This window comes from Nanorana parkeri, unplaced genomic scaffold (genome assembly GCF_000935625.1).
Source record: "Nanorana parkeri isolate BGI_ZX_2015 unplaced genomic scaffold, ASM93562v1 scaffold548, whole genome shotgun sequence".
In the NCBI taxonomy this organism is placed as follows: domain Eukaryota; kingdom Metazoa; phylum Chordata; class Amphibia; order Anura; family Dicroglossidae; genus Nanorana; species Nanorana parkeri.
The window spans coordinates 379,158-397,677 of record NW_017306816.1 but is presented as its reverse complement, the minus strand read 5'-3'; the positions used below and the strand labels follow the sequence as shown (position 1 = coordinate 397,677).

Sequence of the window (18,520 nt, the reverse complement as noted above, 5' to 3'; positions counted from 1 at the left end):
TTGTAGTAGCAGGACAACCACCAGGAGATTTTCAGTGCACCAAGCATTTCAAGGAAACATCTGCTGCAATAGGCTCACAACAGGTTCTCTTTAAGCTATTCCCACAGAGATGCCACAGTTTTCCGTGCCAGCTTGAGTGCAGGTTCACTCCTAGCCCGCCATAGTGTGTATTGTGGTTTTTCTTTTACTGAAGCCCATTGGATCTTTCAACTAACAACTTGAATGCTGCGTAATGTATTCCCAGTACAACTTGGTGTCCTTCAATGTCTTTTGAGAATCTTTCCAAAATGGTGTTGCCTTATTAATATCAACATTATTGCTTTGCTAGATGACGATATATAACACCAGTCTTAGATATTTTCAGTGGCTGGAGGGTGAAGTGGACCTCAGAGGAAGAAACTGGCTGAGTATCGGGGTGCTGGAACACACGTCTTCATTCTCCTGAGGAATGGTCTCTGGAAGAGGGGGCGCTCCCATCTCTCCGGGCCTGGGGAGCCAAAGTGAATTGGGAGAATTCAGCCTGACGCTTCTTGTTCTGTTTTCCAGAACTGACTGATCGGTTAATGTCAGGGTCATGTTAAATTGAAGAGGAAGGCTAGATTCACCCTCAGGGTGAAAAAGAACCGTGGATTCTGTTTCTGGTGACAGTAGCTTGCCATCTGTAGAGTGCTGTCTATAAAGATCACTACTTAATCCGTTTGGGGTGACTGGAGAGGGGCTCAGGCAGCATCCTGCAAGACACAGTTTGGATAAAAGTCATTGAAGTAGATGCAATCCCTAATTGAATGACATTCAGTTTGCTAAAGCACAATGAGGGAATTTATGAAAACTGGAGCAGACAAAATCTGGAGCAGTTGCCCATGGAAACCAATCAGCTTCTTTCTTTCATTTTCAAATCTTAACTGAATAAACTGAAAATAGATGCTGATTGGTTGCCATGCACAACTGCTCCAGATTTTATCTGCTCCAGTTTTTATACACCCCCCCACCCCCCGTGTATCATAAGATATTACAGTTTTAAATAAGATACCGTATTTGCCGGCATATAAGGCCACAGGGTGTATAAGACGACCACCTAATTTTCCACATAAAATAAAGGTTTTGGCTATACTCGTCATAAAAGACTACCCCACTTCCAAGGCAACGACATTTAAAAACATCATGGATGGATGTGCGGTAATACTGTATGTACGGTAGCTTCAGCTACATACAGTATACCGCGCTGAGCCAATCATGGCGAGCAATGTATTCTATTAATGAATACAAAGCTTGCTTGGATTGGCAGAGTTGTGTACATCGCTCGCCATGATTGGCTCAGCTCGGTATACTTTATGTAGCCGAAGCTACTGTACATACAGTATTACCTCACATCCAGCGGGCTGACAGATTAGGGATGTTCGTTTTGGGCCACCTTGGCCCAAACGAACTAAAGGTATACATTGTATACCCCGCGTATAAGACGAAAAAAAGTAGTCTTATACGCCAGCAAATACAGTACTTGTTTTAACCAAGATCTCCTGTAGACTCTTTGCAGCCATTTCTCCTCTACATACACAACCAGGGATGGCTGCATGGCATTCTAAAAGCTGGATTACCTGATGATGACAACAGCAGCCCATGCCTGTGTGATGTGGGCTGAAATGGCCACTTTTAGTCTCCATCAGAAGCCAATATGACAATGCAGAAGCTCAGGGGCAAAGTGGTGTCATCGCTAATAGTAAGGGGGTGATTTATAAACCGTTCGCATAGTGAACAGCTATGCAAACGAGATTATGGCTACTATATGGAGCCGAGGACCATCGGAAGCAGGAAATTCCTATGCTCCTCTGCTCCACCTAGTGGCCAAATTGTGCAACAAATCTTATTCCCATAGCTTTTTATAAATCACCCTGGAGGGATCACCAGATATTATTTCCAGGTATATTCCAGGTTTTACTAGTTAAATGCACAGAATATTGCTAGATATTGAGTTCTCATAGGTATATTAAGCATCAGAGATTGTTGATCCAGGGAATATCCGATTGCCTTATGGGATCAGGAAGGAATTTTTTTCCCCTGTTGGAGCAAATTGAACCATGCTTATAGGGTTTTTCTTGCCTTCCTCTGGATCAACGGGGGGTAATTGGGGGCATAGTGTTCTGCTTAGGCTTTTTTTTCCTCATATCTCTATAGGTTGAACTCGATGGACAACTCGATGGACAATATAAGAAATAACTTCTGAAATGACATTAATATGTTAAAACTTATATAAGAGTTTAGTGACAGAGTCAACTTTAAGAAACAGTAAGTGCTGAAGTCATTATTAGTCATTTGAATGTGCTAACCTCCCTGTGGAGCTCAGGAGGGCCGATGACTGAGCAGAATAAACTTTGACTATGGACTCTTGAGGGCCATATCCGACTGGTGATCCTGTCCATGTTGGCAAATCACTAGTGAAAGATCACTAAGAGAGCACACACCCATTAATTATCCCACAGTGGCTGCAACTAGAAAGGTCAGTAAAGGCTTGTTTTAAAGCTCACTTACTGCTTGTCACCAAGGTGCACCCTAACATGCATGTTTAATACCTCTCCTCCAGTTCCCAGTGACTGAGACACATTACATAGGCAACTTAATGAAGTATAACAGAGCCTGACTGGCTTACAGTGCATACCCTCCTTCTGTCTGATTCCTGCTGTTCTGAGGATTTTAGATCGATAGTAAACATTAGGGAGATTGCATAGAAGAGTTCTGGCAGTTATACTTCATCTCCTTGCCTGCGTTCATGTAATAAATGTGTATATTATCAGAATCCAGATCACCAGAGCAATGTCCTCCAAGCTCTATTCAAGGCTTTATCTTATCTTCAATGAACGGCTTTCTAGCTTATGATACTTCTAGTCCGGCCTTGAGCGGGACACGCTTACCTTTGTAGGATTCCAGCTTCATGTTTTTTAATCGGAGAACCTCGTCTGTGATCTTGTCGATGAGAAAATCCTGCGTCCTCAGCTGTTTGATCGATTCAATCAGCTTGTCGAGGCCCTTTGGGTTTTTCGCCAGTCGGTCCAGCAGTTCGCCCGCTCTTTTACTGCTGGTCGTCTGGCTCATAATTTCTTCTGTGTCATCCTTGTTTAATATCCTATTTGAGCGCAAGTAATCAAAGTGCCTTTCCGCGATCAGTTTGTCACACAGGTAGTGTCGTAGGCGTTCGATGGCCTGGAAAAGAACCAGCGGAATCAAGAATCGTAGTCTTTTTGATGTTTTTAGACAAGGGTCAAGTTAAAGAGACCCTGCCATGTCTCTATGGATTTGAAAAGGGCAGCTCGCTGTAAGAGAAAAGCCATTATGCTCACCTCTCCAGGGGCCTGTGTCTGCTACCCACCCTCTCCATTTCAGAGCTGCAACCTCCATTAGAGTCTTCAGAATTCAACACTTTGGGCCCTTTCACACCAAAATCTGAATTAATTCACAGGTCAACGGAAGGTCCGTTGACTTGTAATTGTACCGTCTGATCCGATGCGCTGAAAAAACAGTAGTGCACGTTCAGAACACAATGGAAATGTGTGGAGTGGTGTGACCCAGCCCCATTCACACCCATGGTAATTGTGCCTATGCAGTACCCTGCAAAATATAGCTTTTGTCTGGAATTCCTCCTAAAATACAGCAGTGCACTTCTTGGTATGTGAGTGTGCCCAGGCACTGCTGTCCTGTAGACTCATAGCTGTACATATATCTGCAGTGTGAGATCTCAGGCACAGCTGCCTCTGACTTCTAGTCCCTGTAAATTTGAAGTAAGGTTTGCTGATGTCACTGATGATCAGTTTTCTCCATGCTGGAGAGAAAGTTGTACCTGAGGATCTGAAGTACAAGGATCTCCCTGCTTCTGCGTCATTCATTCTGTGGGTCTTTGCTTTATAAACCTTAAAGGAGAACTATGGGGTTAGGGCTTTTCCCCACGGTTCTCTTCAGGGTAACGGGAGGATCGAATGCCGGTATGTGTTCGCTCACCTCCCGATCTACTGAGCTGACCTGTGACAGTCTCATTGTCACAGGTCGGCTAGAACTATGAGGTGAGTGAAAAGCACTCACCTCATAGTTCTCCTTTAAACCTTTCCTGCTTCTTCTTGAATATTCCTCTATCAGTCATCAGATTACCAGTCATTAGGGGGCAGCTCTGATATGAAAAAGCAAAGCTCTGCTCCTCTACAAACATGGACTCCTCCATACAGAAGCACAGTGCAGAATGAGGCATTGTAAGTCGGTGATAGGATAAATATTGAGCTGCAGGGAGACTGCAGGCTTGAAAGAGACCCACTTCCTTTTACACCAAGGCACTTTCCAATGCCCAGATGTCCTTGAGACACAACAGGAAGTGAAACAGAAATCACTCCAAAGTGAGGAAAAATCTTCTCTTATCCGTCATTTCTTAATGGCACCCCAACGCACTTAGCCATCGCAATGACCAGCAATGTGGTGTGATGTGATTTAAAACTAAAGGTGCAGGCACTTTCTTGAGTGAGATTAGCTGTAGTAGTCAGCCTATTCTCAGGAATGTGCTGCCCTACTGGAGCACACCGCAACACGCCCTGCAGCACCTCTGCAATGTCGCATCACAGAGGTGTGAATGGGAGCTCAGATAGTTAGTTGTCACGGAAACAGGTGTTTCCTCCCGCCTTCTATGTCAGTGGGAATTGCGGGCTGGGCGGGACACCGGACAGAGCCGCTACCCCAGGGAAGACCATCAGCTGATAGCACCCACCCCCATGCCTCAGGCGGCAAATAGTGTAGCTAACAGGCATAAACAATGCAATATGCATGAAAACGCAGGTGACCGGGCATGCATTTTCAATGTGTTGTAGTGAGTTTTATATGCAGTATGGTGTGAAAGGGCCCTAAAGCGTATCTAACCCCAAAAATGCAATGTTTTTCCCCCTTCATTTCTAAGATGTGTTATTATTTGTGTGAGGGGTATAGTTATGGTAATTTAGTTAATTTCATTTAACAAGCGTTCAATATATTTGCGTTTTCTTTTCTCTATTTGTGTATATTTGTTATTTGTGTTCTATCACTTTACATTTTTTTTCCCTGCTTACTGTTTTGTTTTATATTTCCGTGAAAAATACTTTAAACGATAACGCTAATTAATGCCCCTTTCACGGATCTTCTCCTGAACACAGCCGTAGAGAGCGGATAGCACCAATGGAGGAAATATCTGCAATGACTGGACCCCATGTTAGTCTATGGGGGAATCGGGTGTAAATGGACATGTGTCTGCTTACATCACATTACCCCCGATCCGGTCCGGTGAAACAGATCTCGGATCTATTTGGTTTTCCAGACCTGGCTGGAGTTAGGGGTAACCGGGTAAAAACAGACACCCGTCCGTTTACACAAGGCTGCCCATAGCCTTACATTGGGTATCTGATCAAGTCCGCCCTAAAAACTGACAGGCGGACCCGATTGGACCGGCCGTGTGGAAGGGGCCTTAAGAAGAACTTTTAAAACTTTCCTTTGCAGTGGGGCTAACCCCCCCCCCCCCACAGCCTCTTCTCCCCTGGGATCTGGTGGTGAAGTCATCACGTCTTATACAGGTTCATTGACTTGCATTAGCCGTAAGGATGCCGAGCGGCGTTCCATAGCCGGAACAGAGAGAGGAAGATAGGTGAGTGTTGACCGCTTTGGAACTGAGGACCTGGTGAGTAAAACTGTTTTATTTGACCCCCCCTAGACAACACTATTATTTAAAGGAGAACTATGAGGCGAGTGATTTTCACTCAGCCTCATAATCTGAGCCAACCTGTGACAATGAAACTGTCACAGGTCAGCTCAGTTGATCGGGAAGTGAGCGAACACATACCGTCGCTCGCTCACTTCTTGATCTATCTCTGCAGAGAGCCGTGACTGTCACTCACGGCTCCCTGCAGGGATTCCCCCTCGCCTGTCCGATCCTCTAGCGCTGACTGGCGAAACGGACGGGGGAGGGGGCGGGCACAGCTGGATAGGCAGAGCCAGCTGTCAGTCCCGCAGCTGGGTGGTTCCAGACAGTATTGTCGGGATCCGTCCCGGCTGCGGCGTCTCAGTATACTGAGCTTTGGGTCACGGGAGAACGCTAGTTTGTGTCTTCCCGTGACCCTTAGGGGAACTATGGGTAAAAGCCCTGACCCCATAGTTCTCCTTTAACCCTTGCCATGCGGAGGGGGGTTGGGGGGGCGCACTGCAAGGGTAAGTTTTTTAAACTTCTTCTTTAAAGGTGATTATTTTGGCCTAATAAGTGTAGGAGCTTCCAAAACCCTCAGGTGCCATTGGTTAGTCCTTTACACCCTCACAAACCTTTCAATGCATTAAGTCAAATTGGGGGGGAAATCACAATTTGGTAAAAATTTTGTAGAAATGAAAACTTGTTATTTGTCTCGTCCCTGACAAGGAAACGCAGCTCGGGTTGGATTAGATGACGGCCCGGTTGGGTCTGCGCGTACCTGTATGGGGCTGTCTGTGCCACTCGGCATCTTCCCTGCCTCATTGAATAAGCAAATCAACCAAAACGCAGAGCAAATTGTCAGCCGGAAAAGGAGTCATTTTTTCTTTTGTACTTACATCCCTTTTAATATCTGCCATGTCATCCTCATCCAGCCTCAGTGTTGTCATCTTGGCCTCCCCCTCAGGCCTTCCAGTATAGACACAGCGAGGGGCGAAGTGCAGCCAGGTGTGTGCGGGGAAGTTAAAGCCGGAAAGGGCGCAGATAGATTGGATTATCTCTTACGTAAATTTGCCTGCCTTCATCTACAAACCGCACGGAGGATTCTAGTATTCTCTGAGAGACTTCCTGTGCACAGAAGGTGAACTGAGCAGGAAAATCTCGTCTGAGGGCTTCCTGTCAGTGTGGTTGTCACAAGCATTGAACTTCCTCATACTTCTGTCTGTGACGTGCTCAGTCACATTTCCTGAATTCCTCTGACAAACACAACATGGCTGCTCATTGCCGGGTACAGTGTGTTAAAGCCAGCAGGGAAATTAAAGGAGGGCTTTAGGCACGGGGTGGGCAAACCCCGGCCCTCCAGCTGTGGTGACACTGCAAATCCCAGCATGCATCTATCTTTGTGAGTCATGCCTGTGGCTGTGAGATTCTTGCAAAGCCTCATGGGATTTGTAGTACCACAACAGCTGGAGGGCTGGAGTTTGCCCGCCCCGGCTTTAGGCAAATGTAATTTATTTCCTCCTACACCTTTGCTACTATGATTTCAGTGTTTTATTTCAGTAGGGAAGGTTAAATCAATTGCTTTCTTTTTTGTGGCCTGTGTAATTTCCCTTTGCTTCCTGTCCTGGAAGCTCAACAGGAAGTGAGAGGATATCTTTCCGATGTGAGGAAAGTCCCCTCTGAGTTTTCAAGGGAACAATTGTCCCCATTGGGGAGATTTACTGTCTATTCCTGTTCAAAACTGTGAATTTACCCCTCACTTTTATTCCTGGTGGTCTTGGTGATCGGGACAATTAGAGAAAGTGAGTCTCTCCAACGTGGGATTGTCACTTATTTAGATTTGGAAATATATGTAACTAACACCTCTGTATTTAAAGTAGAACGGAATCCAAAACCTATTTTTTAGTTTTGGATAGGGAAAGAAAGGGTTATAATAACACCTGTCAGGCTTTTTTTTGCCATCTATGTCCTATTGAGGAGATTTCCCTTCACTTCCTGTCTGATAACTACAGCAGGAAGCAAGGGGAAATCCCTCAAAAGAGAGAGAAATGCCTGGTGGTCACCAGAACTAAGGTCCACATTGGAAGATTTCCCATCTATTCCTGTTCTGGTGACAATGCCAAACCTGGGATTTTCTCTTACTTTTACTTTCAGTAATAATGATCACCAGGACACATAGAGTGGGTGAGGCTCCCTAACGGGGACACAGACAGCAATAAAAACCTGGCAGGGGTTCTAATCCCTCTCCACTCTATCCAACACTAAAAAAAGTTTTGGCTTCCACTGCACTTTAATACATAGGGGTGTATCTGCAAAACATTGAGGGCCGGTTCACACCACAATGTGTCTACGTTCCGGTCCAGTGCGTTCTGCAAAAATACTGCAAGCACTAATGTGTCTGCGTTCCGGGTGCGGGACATCGCACTGCAGGCCCCCCGCGTGGCTGCGGTACCATTGACTTCAGGGAGCAGGCCGGCTTGCGTTCCAGATGCGGAACGCACTGGAAAGCGGAGTTTGTGGTGTGCATCGGCCCTCGTAGTTTCATAGTTTTAGATTCGGTGCATAAAATGGCCACTAGATGGAGCCGAGGAGCATTGCAAATTCCTAATCCTCTTCTGCTCCATCTAGTGGCCATAATTCAGTGTGAATCTAACACCAATATGTTCGTACAGCAGACAGCTCTGCGGACATATCATAAACACGCCCCATAGCATTTAAGGAGCGCTGCTATTTCTTTAATTTAGCAATAAAAACATGAGAAAGGTTCTAACTCCTCACTACCCTATTCACATCTAAAAAAACGTTTTGCCTTTAGTTATACATTAGGACAGCTGTCTCCTCTGGAAATAAGAGGAGATCTCTTCAAAGCGAGGGGAGACCCACAAGGCACTGTGCACCGCTCAGTGCCTTGTGAGCCCTGATTGGCTAAAGCCTGTGGTCAGGTGCAAGACTTTGCCCAATCAGGGCCCAGTACTCTGTAAGAGCCATGATTGGGCAAAGTCATGATGACTTTGCCCAATCATGGCTCACCTGTCAGATGCCGTACAACTGTAACAGTTGGACGGAGCTAGCTGTCACCGCTAGCTCTGCCCAGTTCTTTCTATGTTGCCGGTATCTGTAAAAATGCCATTCTGCGGCGGGAGTTAGTTGCGAGTGGACGGGGGGGCGGCGGTCGTCATTTTTTAAAAATTATTATTTTTATTCATTGTTTATTGTTTTATTTTGAGTCGCCGTCGTCGTGAACAACGCTGGACGTCGTGATTGACCATGGATTACATTGGTGGATCCATTTTTTGTTTTTTAAATAAAAGACTTGTCAAAAGCTTGTCTTTTGTTTGTTTTTTCCAAATAAAGCATTTTTTCGAAAGTCTGGCCTCTTTTTTTACAATTTTATTTAACCCTTTTGTGCATGGGTAGCCCTTACTCATTAACAAGGGGGGCGGCATCTGGGTGGCTTGTGGGGAAGAGGCCCTTGCCCCCATCGGCATGGGGACAAGGTGCTTTTCCAGGGGGAAAAGCACCCTACCAGTGCTGAGGAAATGTGGCCTAGTCGCTGGGGGTGGGGGTTGCTCGTCCCCCCCCTTTCCTGCCCTGCCCGGCCTGTGCCCGGATCAAGGGTCTGGTATGGAAATTTAGGGGGGACCCCGCGTTTCCCCCCCATTTTTGGGGGTGGTGTCCCTCCTAAGATTCCTACCAGACTTTAAGGGTCTGGTATGACTTTTGGGGGAATCCCCACGCTTTTTTTTTTTTTTGCAATAATTTTTTATTTTCCAACATAAACATAAAACATACATGGTACAGATATAATGATAATTCTAAGACGCTAGTAACAGTCACCTTCTTGATTACATTCGCAGTTCTGTTGTTATGTTTCAACTGTTAACATAGAGATCAAGCCGTATAAACTTTAGCGTCCTGAGATGCTTGTTGAAAGGGCCAGAGTACCCTATCTTAGAAATAGAGATAAAAGGAAAGAAGGAAGATCGAAAGAAATAGAGGGGTATATTGCGGGAGGCATAATAGCCGAAAGCCTTCCTGCGCTTGCGCGGCGAGTTCAGGCCCTGGACATTGTGGGTTATAATTTTATAGGAAGACATCATAATAGATAAGCTGTTGACTCACCATCCAAGTGGAGGCCCGACTGATATGCTGCGAATAAGGTAGGATCTGTGAGCTGGCGGTTCCACTGCCACTAGGGGGAAGGGGGGGAATCTGACAGGGGCAGGGAAGGGGGAAAGAAATAAAGATAAGAAGACAAAAAAGACAAGCAATATACATGTGAAACACATGTATGCTCAGTAGCATTACAGACAGCGGGGGTACCTGGGGCACCCGGACACGAACTAGCTAACAGAGTACATAAATTTAAATACTAAACGGTGCGTAGAAGCTATAAACAGTGATATTAAACATTTTGGCACTGCCAGCCTACGGTGTGCTTCACCTGGTGGAATGGAGAGAAGGGGATGCCAGTTGGGAAGAGTCGGGGGGGTCAGGGAGGGAGGGATATAGGTAGGGTAAGGGGAGAGGAGATAAGCCCAGGGAGGAGAGGAATGAGCAAGGTGAGGGGGAATAATGCGGGAACATGTCGCCAAAACACAAACAATATGCCAACAATGTAATCCGTCACGGTACTCCTGTTTGAGTATCGAGTATTGCCCCCCTATGGTTGTTCAACTGTATCTATCAAAACTATCACATAACAATGACAATGTCCCCCACCTCAGGGACCAATGCAGGCCTTTCCACGAGATGTTGGTTAAATTGGGGACAGTGGGCTAAAGGCAGTATATCATGGAGCTCGACAAATCCAACCCCGCTGAATTCACAAACAAGGGATGAAAAATGGGGGGGGGTGATGGCGTCCATTCCTCGTTGCGGCGGCCTTTGTGGTTGGCAGGCCGTTGCCGTGCTTCGAGCCCAAGCGGATCTTCGGGCAACACAAAATCTGCCCTCTGGTACAATCCAGGGGGTTAGTAAGAACCAAAGGGCCACTCGTGCCAAACTGTTATAACAGGCCAATAGTGCCAACGGAAAAATAAAACGAAGTGTACCTAGGCAGACCTAGGGGCATCCGGTCACAATACCCGGTAGTCGGGGACTGCAAACTGACGGCAGGCCCGGGTATATTCCGGAGACAAAAAGGGGTGGGGGCCATTCTAGAGTCGGGCCACTCACCCTCAACGGTCCTCCGATCACCGCGGGAACCAACGCCAGGTTGCAATGGAATCCGGTAGGCCCCAACGCGTTGTCATCCGTGGGGTTCTTCCTGAGAGCGTGGGGATCGTTGTCTGCTGTCAGCTTTTTTCCGGTTAGGTCGTGGGCCGCGTTCCCATAGCGGTTGCAAACGTCGTCTCGGTTGGGCCTGCGGAGCCAGCGGCGGGATGTTGAGCATATCCGGTGTGGTCAAGCGTAGAGACTCCAGCAGCGTGCCCGCTTCCTCCGGAGTGGCGAATGAGTACTGACGACCCTCGTAGGCAAAGTGGGCTTTGAGAGGGAAGCCCCACTTGTATTTGATGTGATGGTGCGCCAGGGAGTTCAGGTATGGTTTCAGGGCCTTCCTCTTCTGAAGGGTCTGTGGGGCCAGATCAGAGTAGACTTGATATTTGAAACCCTGGAACGTGAGGTCACGGCGCTCCCAGGCTGCCTTCACGATTTCCTCTTTAGCCCTGTAAAAGGTCGGCTTAAGGATTACGTCTCGCGGTGGTCCCTCCGGTCTTTTGGCGCCCAGGGCCCTGTGCACCCGATCCATCTCAAGTCTTTCGACCGGGTAGTGCGGGAGGAGTTCCTGGAACATGGCCGTGACCGTGGCATTCAGGTCCTCCACATGTTCAGGGATACCACGTAAGCGAATGTTCCAGAGCCTGTTCCTATTCTCCAGGTCTTCCAGCTTGAGGAGGGTAGCAGAAAGATCAGTTTTAAGATCAGTTTTAACGGAGTCTAGGTCCTGTTTGTGAGATTCCACAATGCTGACCACGTCATCCATTTTGCATTCAATATCATTTATCCTGGAGCCCAGTTCTTTGATATCGCGGGAGAGCTGTGCCGCCAGTTTGTCGGTGGCGGTTCTCAGCTCCTTCTGTAGCAGGATTTTGAATCGATCTAGTAGATCAGAATCCCTACAAGCCGGCTCCGGTTGATGGCTCGGCACAGGGGAGGATGTACTCGCATTTGAGGCCCGGTCAGCGTCCGCTGTCGACTCTTGCGAGGACGGCTGTGAATTTGGCCCTGAGGGAGACGACGCCATCTTGGCTGGAGAGCGCGTCAAGGCCGGAGTATTCGCCCTGCGTGAACGGTTGCGGGTATTGTTGTAACTCCTTCTCATCTCTGATACTCAAAGTTCTACCCCCATAGACTTGCATTGAGTTCAAGTTCAAATTCGAACTTTTCCCATGTTCTAAAGTTTGAATTCAAACCGAACACGGGTTGTTTGGCTCATCACTACTATGTATGATCCCCTCTTTGACAGTTACCACTGGAACAGGTGCCGCTGTTGGAAGATTTCCCCTCACCTCCTGTTCTTGTGACAACTCTAAAATGTCAGCTTTCCTATCACTTTCTGCAACCGAGACAATGGTCACCAGGACAAAGATAAAGTGTGAATCTTACCAGCGGGGACAGACAGCGACCTGCCAGGATTGCTAACTTTTCCCTACTCTATCCAAAACTGGATATTACAGGTTTGGCTATACACACACACATATAAAGGCTTGTGGGCTTTATGTATAGGTAGGTGTACACCTTTACGGGCCTCATTCACTCTGGCAATGACATTTATGCATCTATATACATCTATAGAACACTTTGGGCTCTATTTTTAAAACGTTTGCAGAGCGAACATCTCTGTGAATCAGATTTTCAGCTCAATATGGCCACCAGATGGAGCCCAGGAGCATAGAACATGTCTATCGGCTCCATCTAGTGGCCATAATGGACATACATCTCTGTGACTGCAATTCTCATTATGGCCACTAGATGGAGCTGAATTCCTACCCTCCTCAGCTCCATCTAGTGGCCATAATGAGCTGAGAACTGTGTTCACAGAGATGTTCGCTCTGCAAACATTTCATAAATACACACCGTATGAATGCATACAATGATATTAAATAGTATACTGCACACTGTGTGTTTACCTACATTTTGGTGCATTGGGATTACTGGCATGTAGGGGAAAAAAATATTTTCGCGTACAAGCACAAATCAAGCAAGTTACCCCTCATATTGAGTATAGTAGGAGTATGAATGCTGCTTACTCTAGCAGTCATTACTTGATTGAAGGCAGATACTGCTCACAGCACTGTACCTCCTGGTCTGCAGGGATGAGAGATGCAGCTGAGACAGTGAAGCACTCCAGTAACATACCCACCTCCTCTCTCCATTCACAAAAAGCCTTGTATTCTTTTCACAGAATACAGGACGTTAGTTTGCTAAAGCACTTTGTATCGTAAACAATTGCATATTTTGGTAAATATAATACTTGTCTTTACCTAACCTTGCACCTCAACGCTGCTGAATTCCTGCATCCTCTTTGCAGCTACTAAAATGATAGACAACCCTGATCTTTTGTCAACGAGGGTGGCTACAATCTAAATACTGGGGGGGGGGGGGGGGGTACTTTTGTTCCCCACGGTACCCGTGTGTGTTGTAATGTAGTCACCGCTATAAGCTCACTCCTGTGATAGTCTACAATACCAATACAAATTAGTAAACTAAACATGTAAACATGAGATTGTAGTCCATCATGGGAGTGAGCTTGGAGCGGTGACTACTTTACAACACACACAGGGTCCATGGAGACAAAAGTAGCCCCCCTCCAGAAGGAAGGACAGTGTCAGCAGCAATTCAGAGATGATTTGAGGATCCACAGCCGAGTGATACACAAATAAGACATTTTTTAAGATTGAACTCGAGTTCTGTGTCACTTTAAATGTTGTTTATTCAATGCCATATTAAAAATAACCAGCAGGGGGCGCACGTGTCCACTCCTTTTTCTTGCTATAATAAATGTTCTTCTCAGGTGCTGGTGACAACGGTTTCCTGTGTTTCAGTTCAGTGTCCCTGTCATTTATGAATTAGGCTCAAAAAATGGTGGAGAACACTTTGCTTTACTAAAAGCGAATACAAGGTGCATGTAAAGCAAATGTGTTATATATAAACCTGCAGGAGTATAATTGGTAATAATATGTGCACATGGGGCCCGCTATATATGCTTTTGCAGCGCTTCACAACTGGCTTGTTTTACTGCTCTGTACCCTTTATATACACTGGGGGGGAATTTATCAAAACTGGAGCAGACAGAATCTGGAGCAGTTGCCCATGGCAACCAATCAGCTTCTCTCTTCAGTTTGTTCAGTTAAGATTTGGAAATGAAAGAGAGAAGCTGATTGGTTTCCATGCACATTTGTTCCAGTTTTGATGAATTCTCCTGAGTGTATTTTAGACATGTGCACAGCAAAAAAAATTGTTTTGGACGAAACAAATGAAAAAAAACATTTTCATACTACTGTGATCAAAAGATCTAAAATATATCAATAAATGATCAAATACATTGAATTTTAGGATGTAAATGATGAAATATATGATCAGTTCCCTTTATAAATATATCATTAGAAGCATCTTGTTATATCTGATCAGTACAAAAAATACCTATTGGTTCTGTGAGCTATGTAAGGCCGTCCTTCGTCCTGTGTACTCTGCACTCTGCACTCTTACCTCAAACAATGTTATCAAAAAGCATGTCAGGACTGCAGAACACCTCCCCCCAACTATGGTATGGTAAAGGGGACGTGTTTTGTAGTCCTAACAGACTTCCTGTCGTATGGTGACAACACTTCCCCTCTATAGATATATAACATTGAGTGAATGTTGCCACCCCAGGGCAGGAAGTGTGTTACTGGCAGGATCACCCGGCGAATAAAGGAAATACAATGAAAAGAAACAAATCCTGTAAAAAGAAAACAAATGCAGCCACCAAATCCGAGGAGCAGCAACAGGTGACATTTGTGTTCTTGGATCTAGATACACAGTCACATACATACATACAGAGTACACATGAAGAATACACAACACACATACAGAACACACATGAAGAATACATAATACACATACAGAGTACACATGAAGAATACACAACACACATACAGAACACACATGAAGAATACATAATACACATACAGAACACACATGATGAATATACAATACACATAGAGAACACACATACAGAAGACACATGAAGAATACACAATACACATACAGAACACACATGAAGAATACACAATACACATACAGAACACACATGAAGAATACACAACACACATACAGAACACACATGATGAATACACATTATTCACACACAAAAAAGCACAACTTCAGAAACGTCTTAATAAATCCCTTATTGTAACAACTTTATTGTTCACTGACAGTGTTACATTTTTTATACATGTGCAATCACAGTTTCTTTGAAAACTACAACACCCACATGTTCAAGATTAAATCTAAAAGTCTAGTTCAAGTCTAAAACGTGTTTTCTCAAAATGACAACATTTATTCAGCAGACAACATTATATATATAAAAAGAAAGGACTAGAATATCGCTCTCTTCCGCTCGTTGACAACAGAGAGAGGAGCAGCAGCCATGTTTGCGTCCGTTACCTCAAGCCGGTGATGTCGGTAGATTTCCACGGAGAAGGCTCGGCTTGCAGAACGGCTGCCGCTTTGAATGCGGGTGACCAATTCCATTTCAAGGTGAATGTTTAATGATAACAGACACCGGGACCCATTTACACCTCTGCGTCACAATAACCTCGGCGTCCCGTGTTAACATACATTGCATTCAGGCAGCCCATTTACAATGGATGGGCTGACAACGCACCCCAACCTGCCTAAAATCGCACGTGACCCTCACTTTCTAATGCAAGGCACCGCAACACACTACTGTGCACTGTGGCGCGCTACAAAGCAGGTTGGGGTGCCATTCACAATGAATAACACCACAACGCACGCTACATGAATTACTGCAACACAGACATGTAAATGGGGCCCATAAGGCTTAATCCACCTGAAATTCAGACATCAGATTTGGGGAGAGCTTGGCAAGTTGACGAGAGGCTCAGCACCAAAAGGAACTTTATTTCAGTCATGTGATTGTCATTTTGGAATCCCATTGGACTCGTTGGCATGAAATGACTGTCACTTTTAACAAAAATAAAGATCCTTATCCTGGTGTGATCTGTGAACTGAGCCTATTCCCTTCTTTCATCTTTTGAGGACTCGATTTGGGGGGTGGGGAGTTGTCCTGGCTCTGCACTTTAACAGTAAGCAACCTGATTTAGAAGTCTCACTCCTCCTGCTGCAGTAGAAGGAATATCAACTCTCTGGCTGTATGCTCCATCATACAAAATTAAGAAGAAAAAAAAAGTGACCTGAAAGTCTTACAGAAAAAGGTGCCCGGGGTTAAAGTAGCTGCCCCAGTTTGACAGACATGGAGATTTAGATACAGAGAACATGCTGGCGGGGTCGAGAGATAAAAAGATCGGCCGACCCAACCTGCCGGCAGCTACTCGGATCACAGCGCTTAGCTTATGGCGGACTAAACCATTTTACAAACATGAGGATCATTTATTCAGTTTTAAGAATTCAGCTGCAGCTTGGCTTCAGATTCCCTGCTTCACCATCCAACTCCACCCAAAACGCGTTCACTCTTACTTGCTGGCAAGTTGAATCCCATGCTGGCTCCTTGCGTCACTCGAGTGAAGAGAGATCCCCACCGCTATTCACAGTTCCGGCCAGCAGTCACAGCCATTACAAAGGCAAATGATGGCGTCACTTTGTCTCAGGGGGTTAATGAATACATCATTGGGTAGGAAAGCTGCGGGTGAGTGGCATCTCCATTATGGCAGTGTAGGAAGGGGACAGAGACACATACCACGGCAGGGACATCCTGCCACCTGAGACTTTGAAACTGGCCACATACATAGAGGTCTCCTAATAAAGCAATTCACAGAGCTATTCGTCCGGCAAAACTGCTCGTATATGCGTTGTGTGCGGATTAAACAGCTGTTGTGAGAATGGGGCACAATCGAATGTTCTTAGGCTACTTTCTCTGCTGGTCAAATGTGCTTCAAATATTATGAGCAGCAGTGAATCGGGAAAAATACCTTATTATGGCCACTAGATGGAGCCGAGGATCATGGGAAATAAACCATAGTAACGAGAGATGCAATGTAATCATTTTAGAGAACGATGGGGGGAATTGGCAGATGAATGTAACCATTGTTACTATGGGGATCCCCGTTAGATTTAACAACCACTATGTACTGCAAGTACCAGGCTAAACAATCCATTTTTAGGGATGACTGAAGTCGGCAGTTTTTATTTTCCCAAAGTGGGGCACAGTCGACTGTTCTCAGGATATTTTCTCTTCTGCTTCAATGTTCTTCAGTTAATATTGGCAGTAGAGAAGCAGGGATAATACCACATTATGGCAACTAGATGGAGCTGATGATCATAGGGGAGGGGTGGGCAATTCATTTTCTTAAGGGGCCACTTTTGAAACTGGGACTGTTGTGGAGGGCCAACGCATTACTGTGAAGGTGCGTAGGCACACACATACAGAAATTGAGAAAATAATCTGATAATGGGCAACTAATTTAAGGGGGCACTCCGATGGATACACCGAATAATTAGTTGCCCCATTCAGAGAGCCCCTTACATTGGTTGTTCCCATCAGAGAGCCCCTTACATTGGTTGTTCCCATCAGAGAGCCCCTTACATTGGTTGTTCCCATCAGAGAGCCCCTTACATTGGTTGTTCCCATCATAGTGGCCCCTTACATTGGTTGTTCCCATCAGAGTGGCCCCCTACATTGGTTTTGGTTGCTTCCATCAGAGTGCCCCCCTACATTGGTTGTTCCCATCAGCATGCCCCCCACTTTTCCATGTTTCTTAAGGGGCCACGTTTGAAACTGGGACTGTTGTGGAGGGCCAACACATCACTAATGTAAGGGGGCACTTTGATGGATGCACCTAACAATTATTTGCCTTCATCAGAGTGGCCCCTTACATTGGTTCTTCCCATATAGTCTTCTGATGAGGACTATAGGTTTTTAGACTTCTGGAGCACGGGGGAGAATAAGATGCAGGGACCAGTCAAGCAGCCAGATGGGACCGAAGGTCTGGTGGTTATATCTACTTTATTTTCGATCCCTAGACATATTGAGCACTTAACCCTTGCAGGGTGGGGGTAGCCCCCCTGCAAAGGGTAATTTTTTAAAATCCTGGAGTTGTTCTATGAGATATAATGAAGGATAGGAAATCAGAAGCGCTGGCGTCCAAAGACTGAAATACCAGCTGGGTAAGGCATGCATAAACGCAGTGTATTCTCATCATGCAGCTCCAAGATTTGACCTAAAGTAATACAGAAACATAACAGAAATAATACAAATCCATATTTGCAGAGACTGTCACATTGTTATGGTCGGAGGTCAGTGTGCAAATCACTGCAAACAACATCTGGATGGCATCCTTCCAGACTGCTGTGTCCTGTCTTCTGACTAAGCATGACAAAACATGAGTCAATGCCCCCCCCCCCCCCCCTTCCCGTACAAGTTCTGATGAAATGAGAGTTGAGGAGCCAGCAGAGTTGGACCAGCACCACAAGAGTGCAGAACCGTGTTGGGTAGAGTTTTCCTTTAATGCTGTATAGTGACAAATGTTGGTTATTAATACAGAATTACAAAACGTGTGTTCATGAATTTAAGGCGTTTATAGATGAATAGAAAGTGATGTAATAATTAATCTAGCAATTAAAATCCAGCCCTAGGTGGGGGAGGGGGGAGTGGTTTATTTA

At 45.6% G+C, this 18,520-nt stretch overlaps 1 protein-coding gene across 1 annotated transcript; it reads right to left on the bottom strand.

Annotated features, from left to right (window-relative positions):
* Positions 1-326: 326 nt before the first annotated feature.
* On the bottom strand, positions 327-6,765 carry BCL10 (B-cell CLL/lymphoma 10). Its single transcript, XM_018561868.1, has 3 exons — positions 6,574-6,765; positions 2,907-3,195; positions 327-731 (listed from the first exon to the last, which is right to left on the bottom strand). The coding sequence occupies exons 1-3, from the start codon at positions 6,622-6,624 to the stop codon at positions 361-363; spliced, it is 711 nt and encodes a 236-aa protein (XP_018417370.1). The 5' UTR covers positions 6,625-6,765; the 3' UTR covers positions 327-360.
* Positions 6,766-18,520: the final 11,755 nt, after the last annotated feature.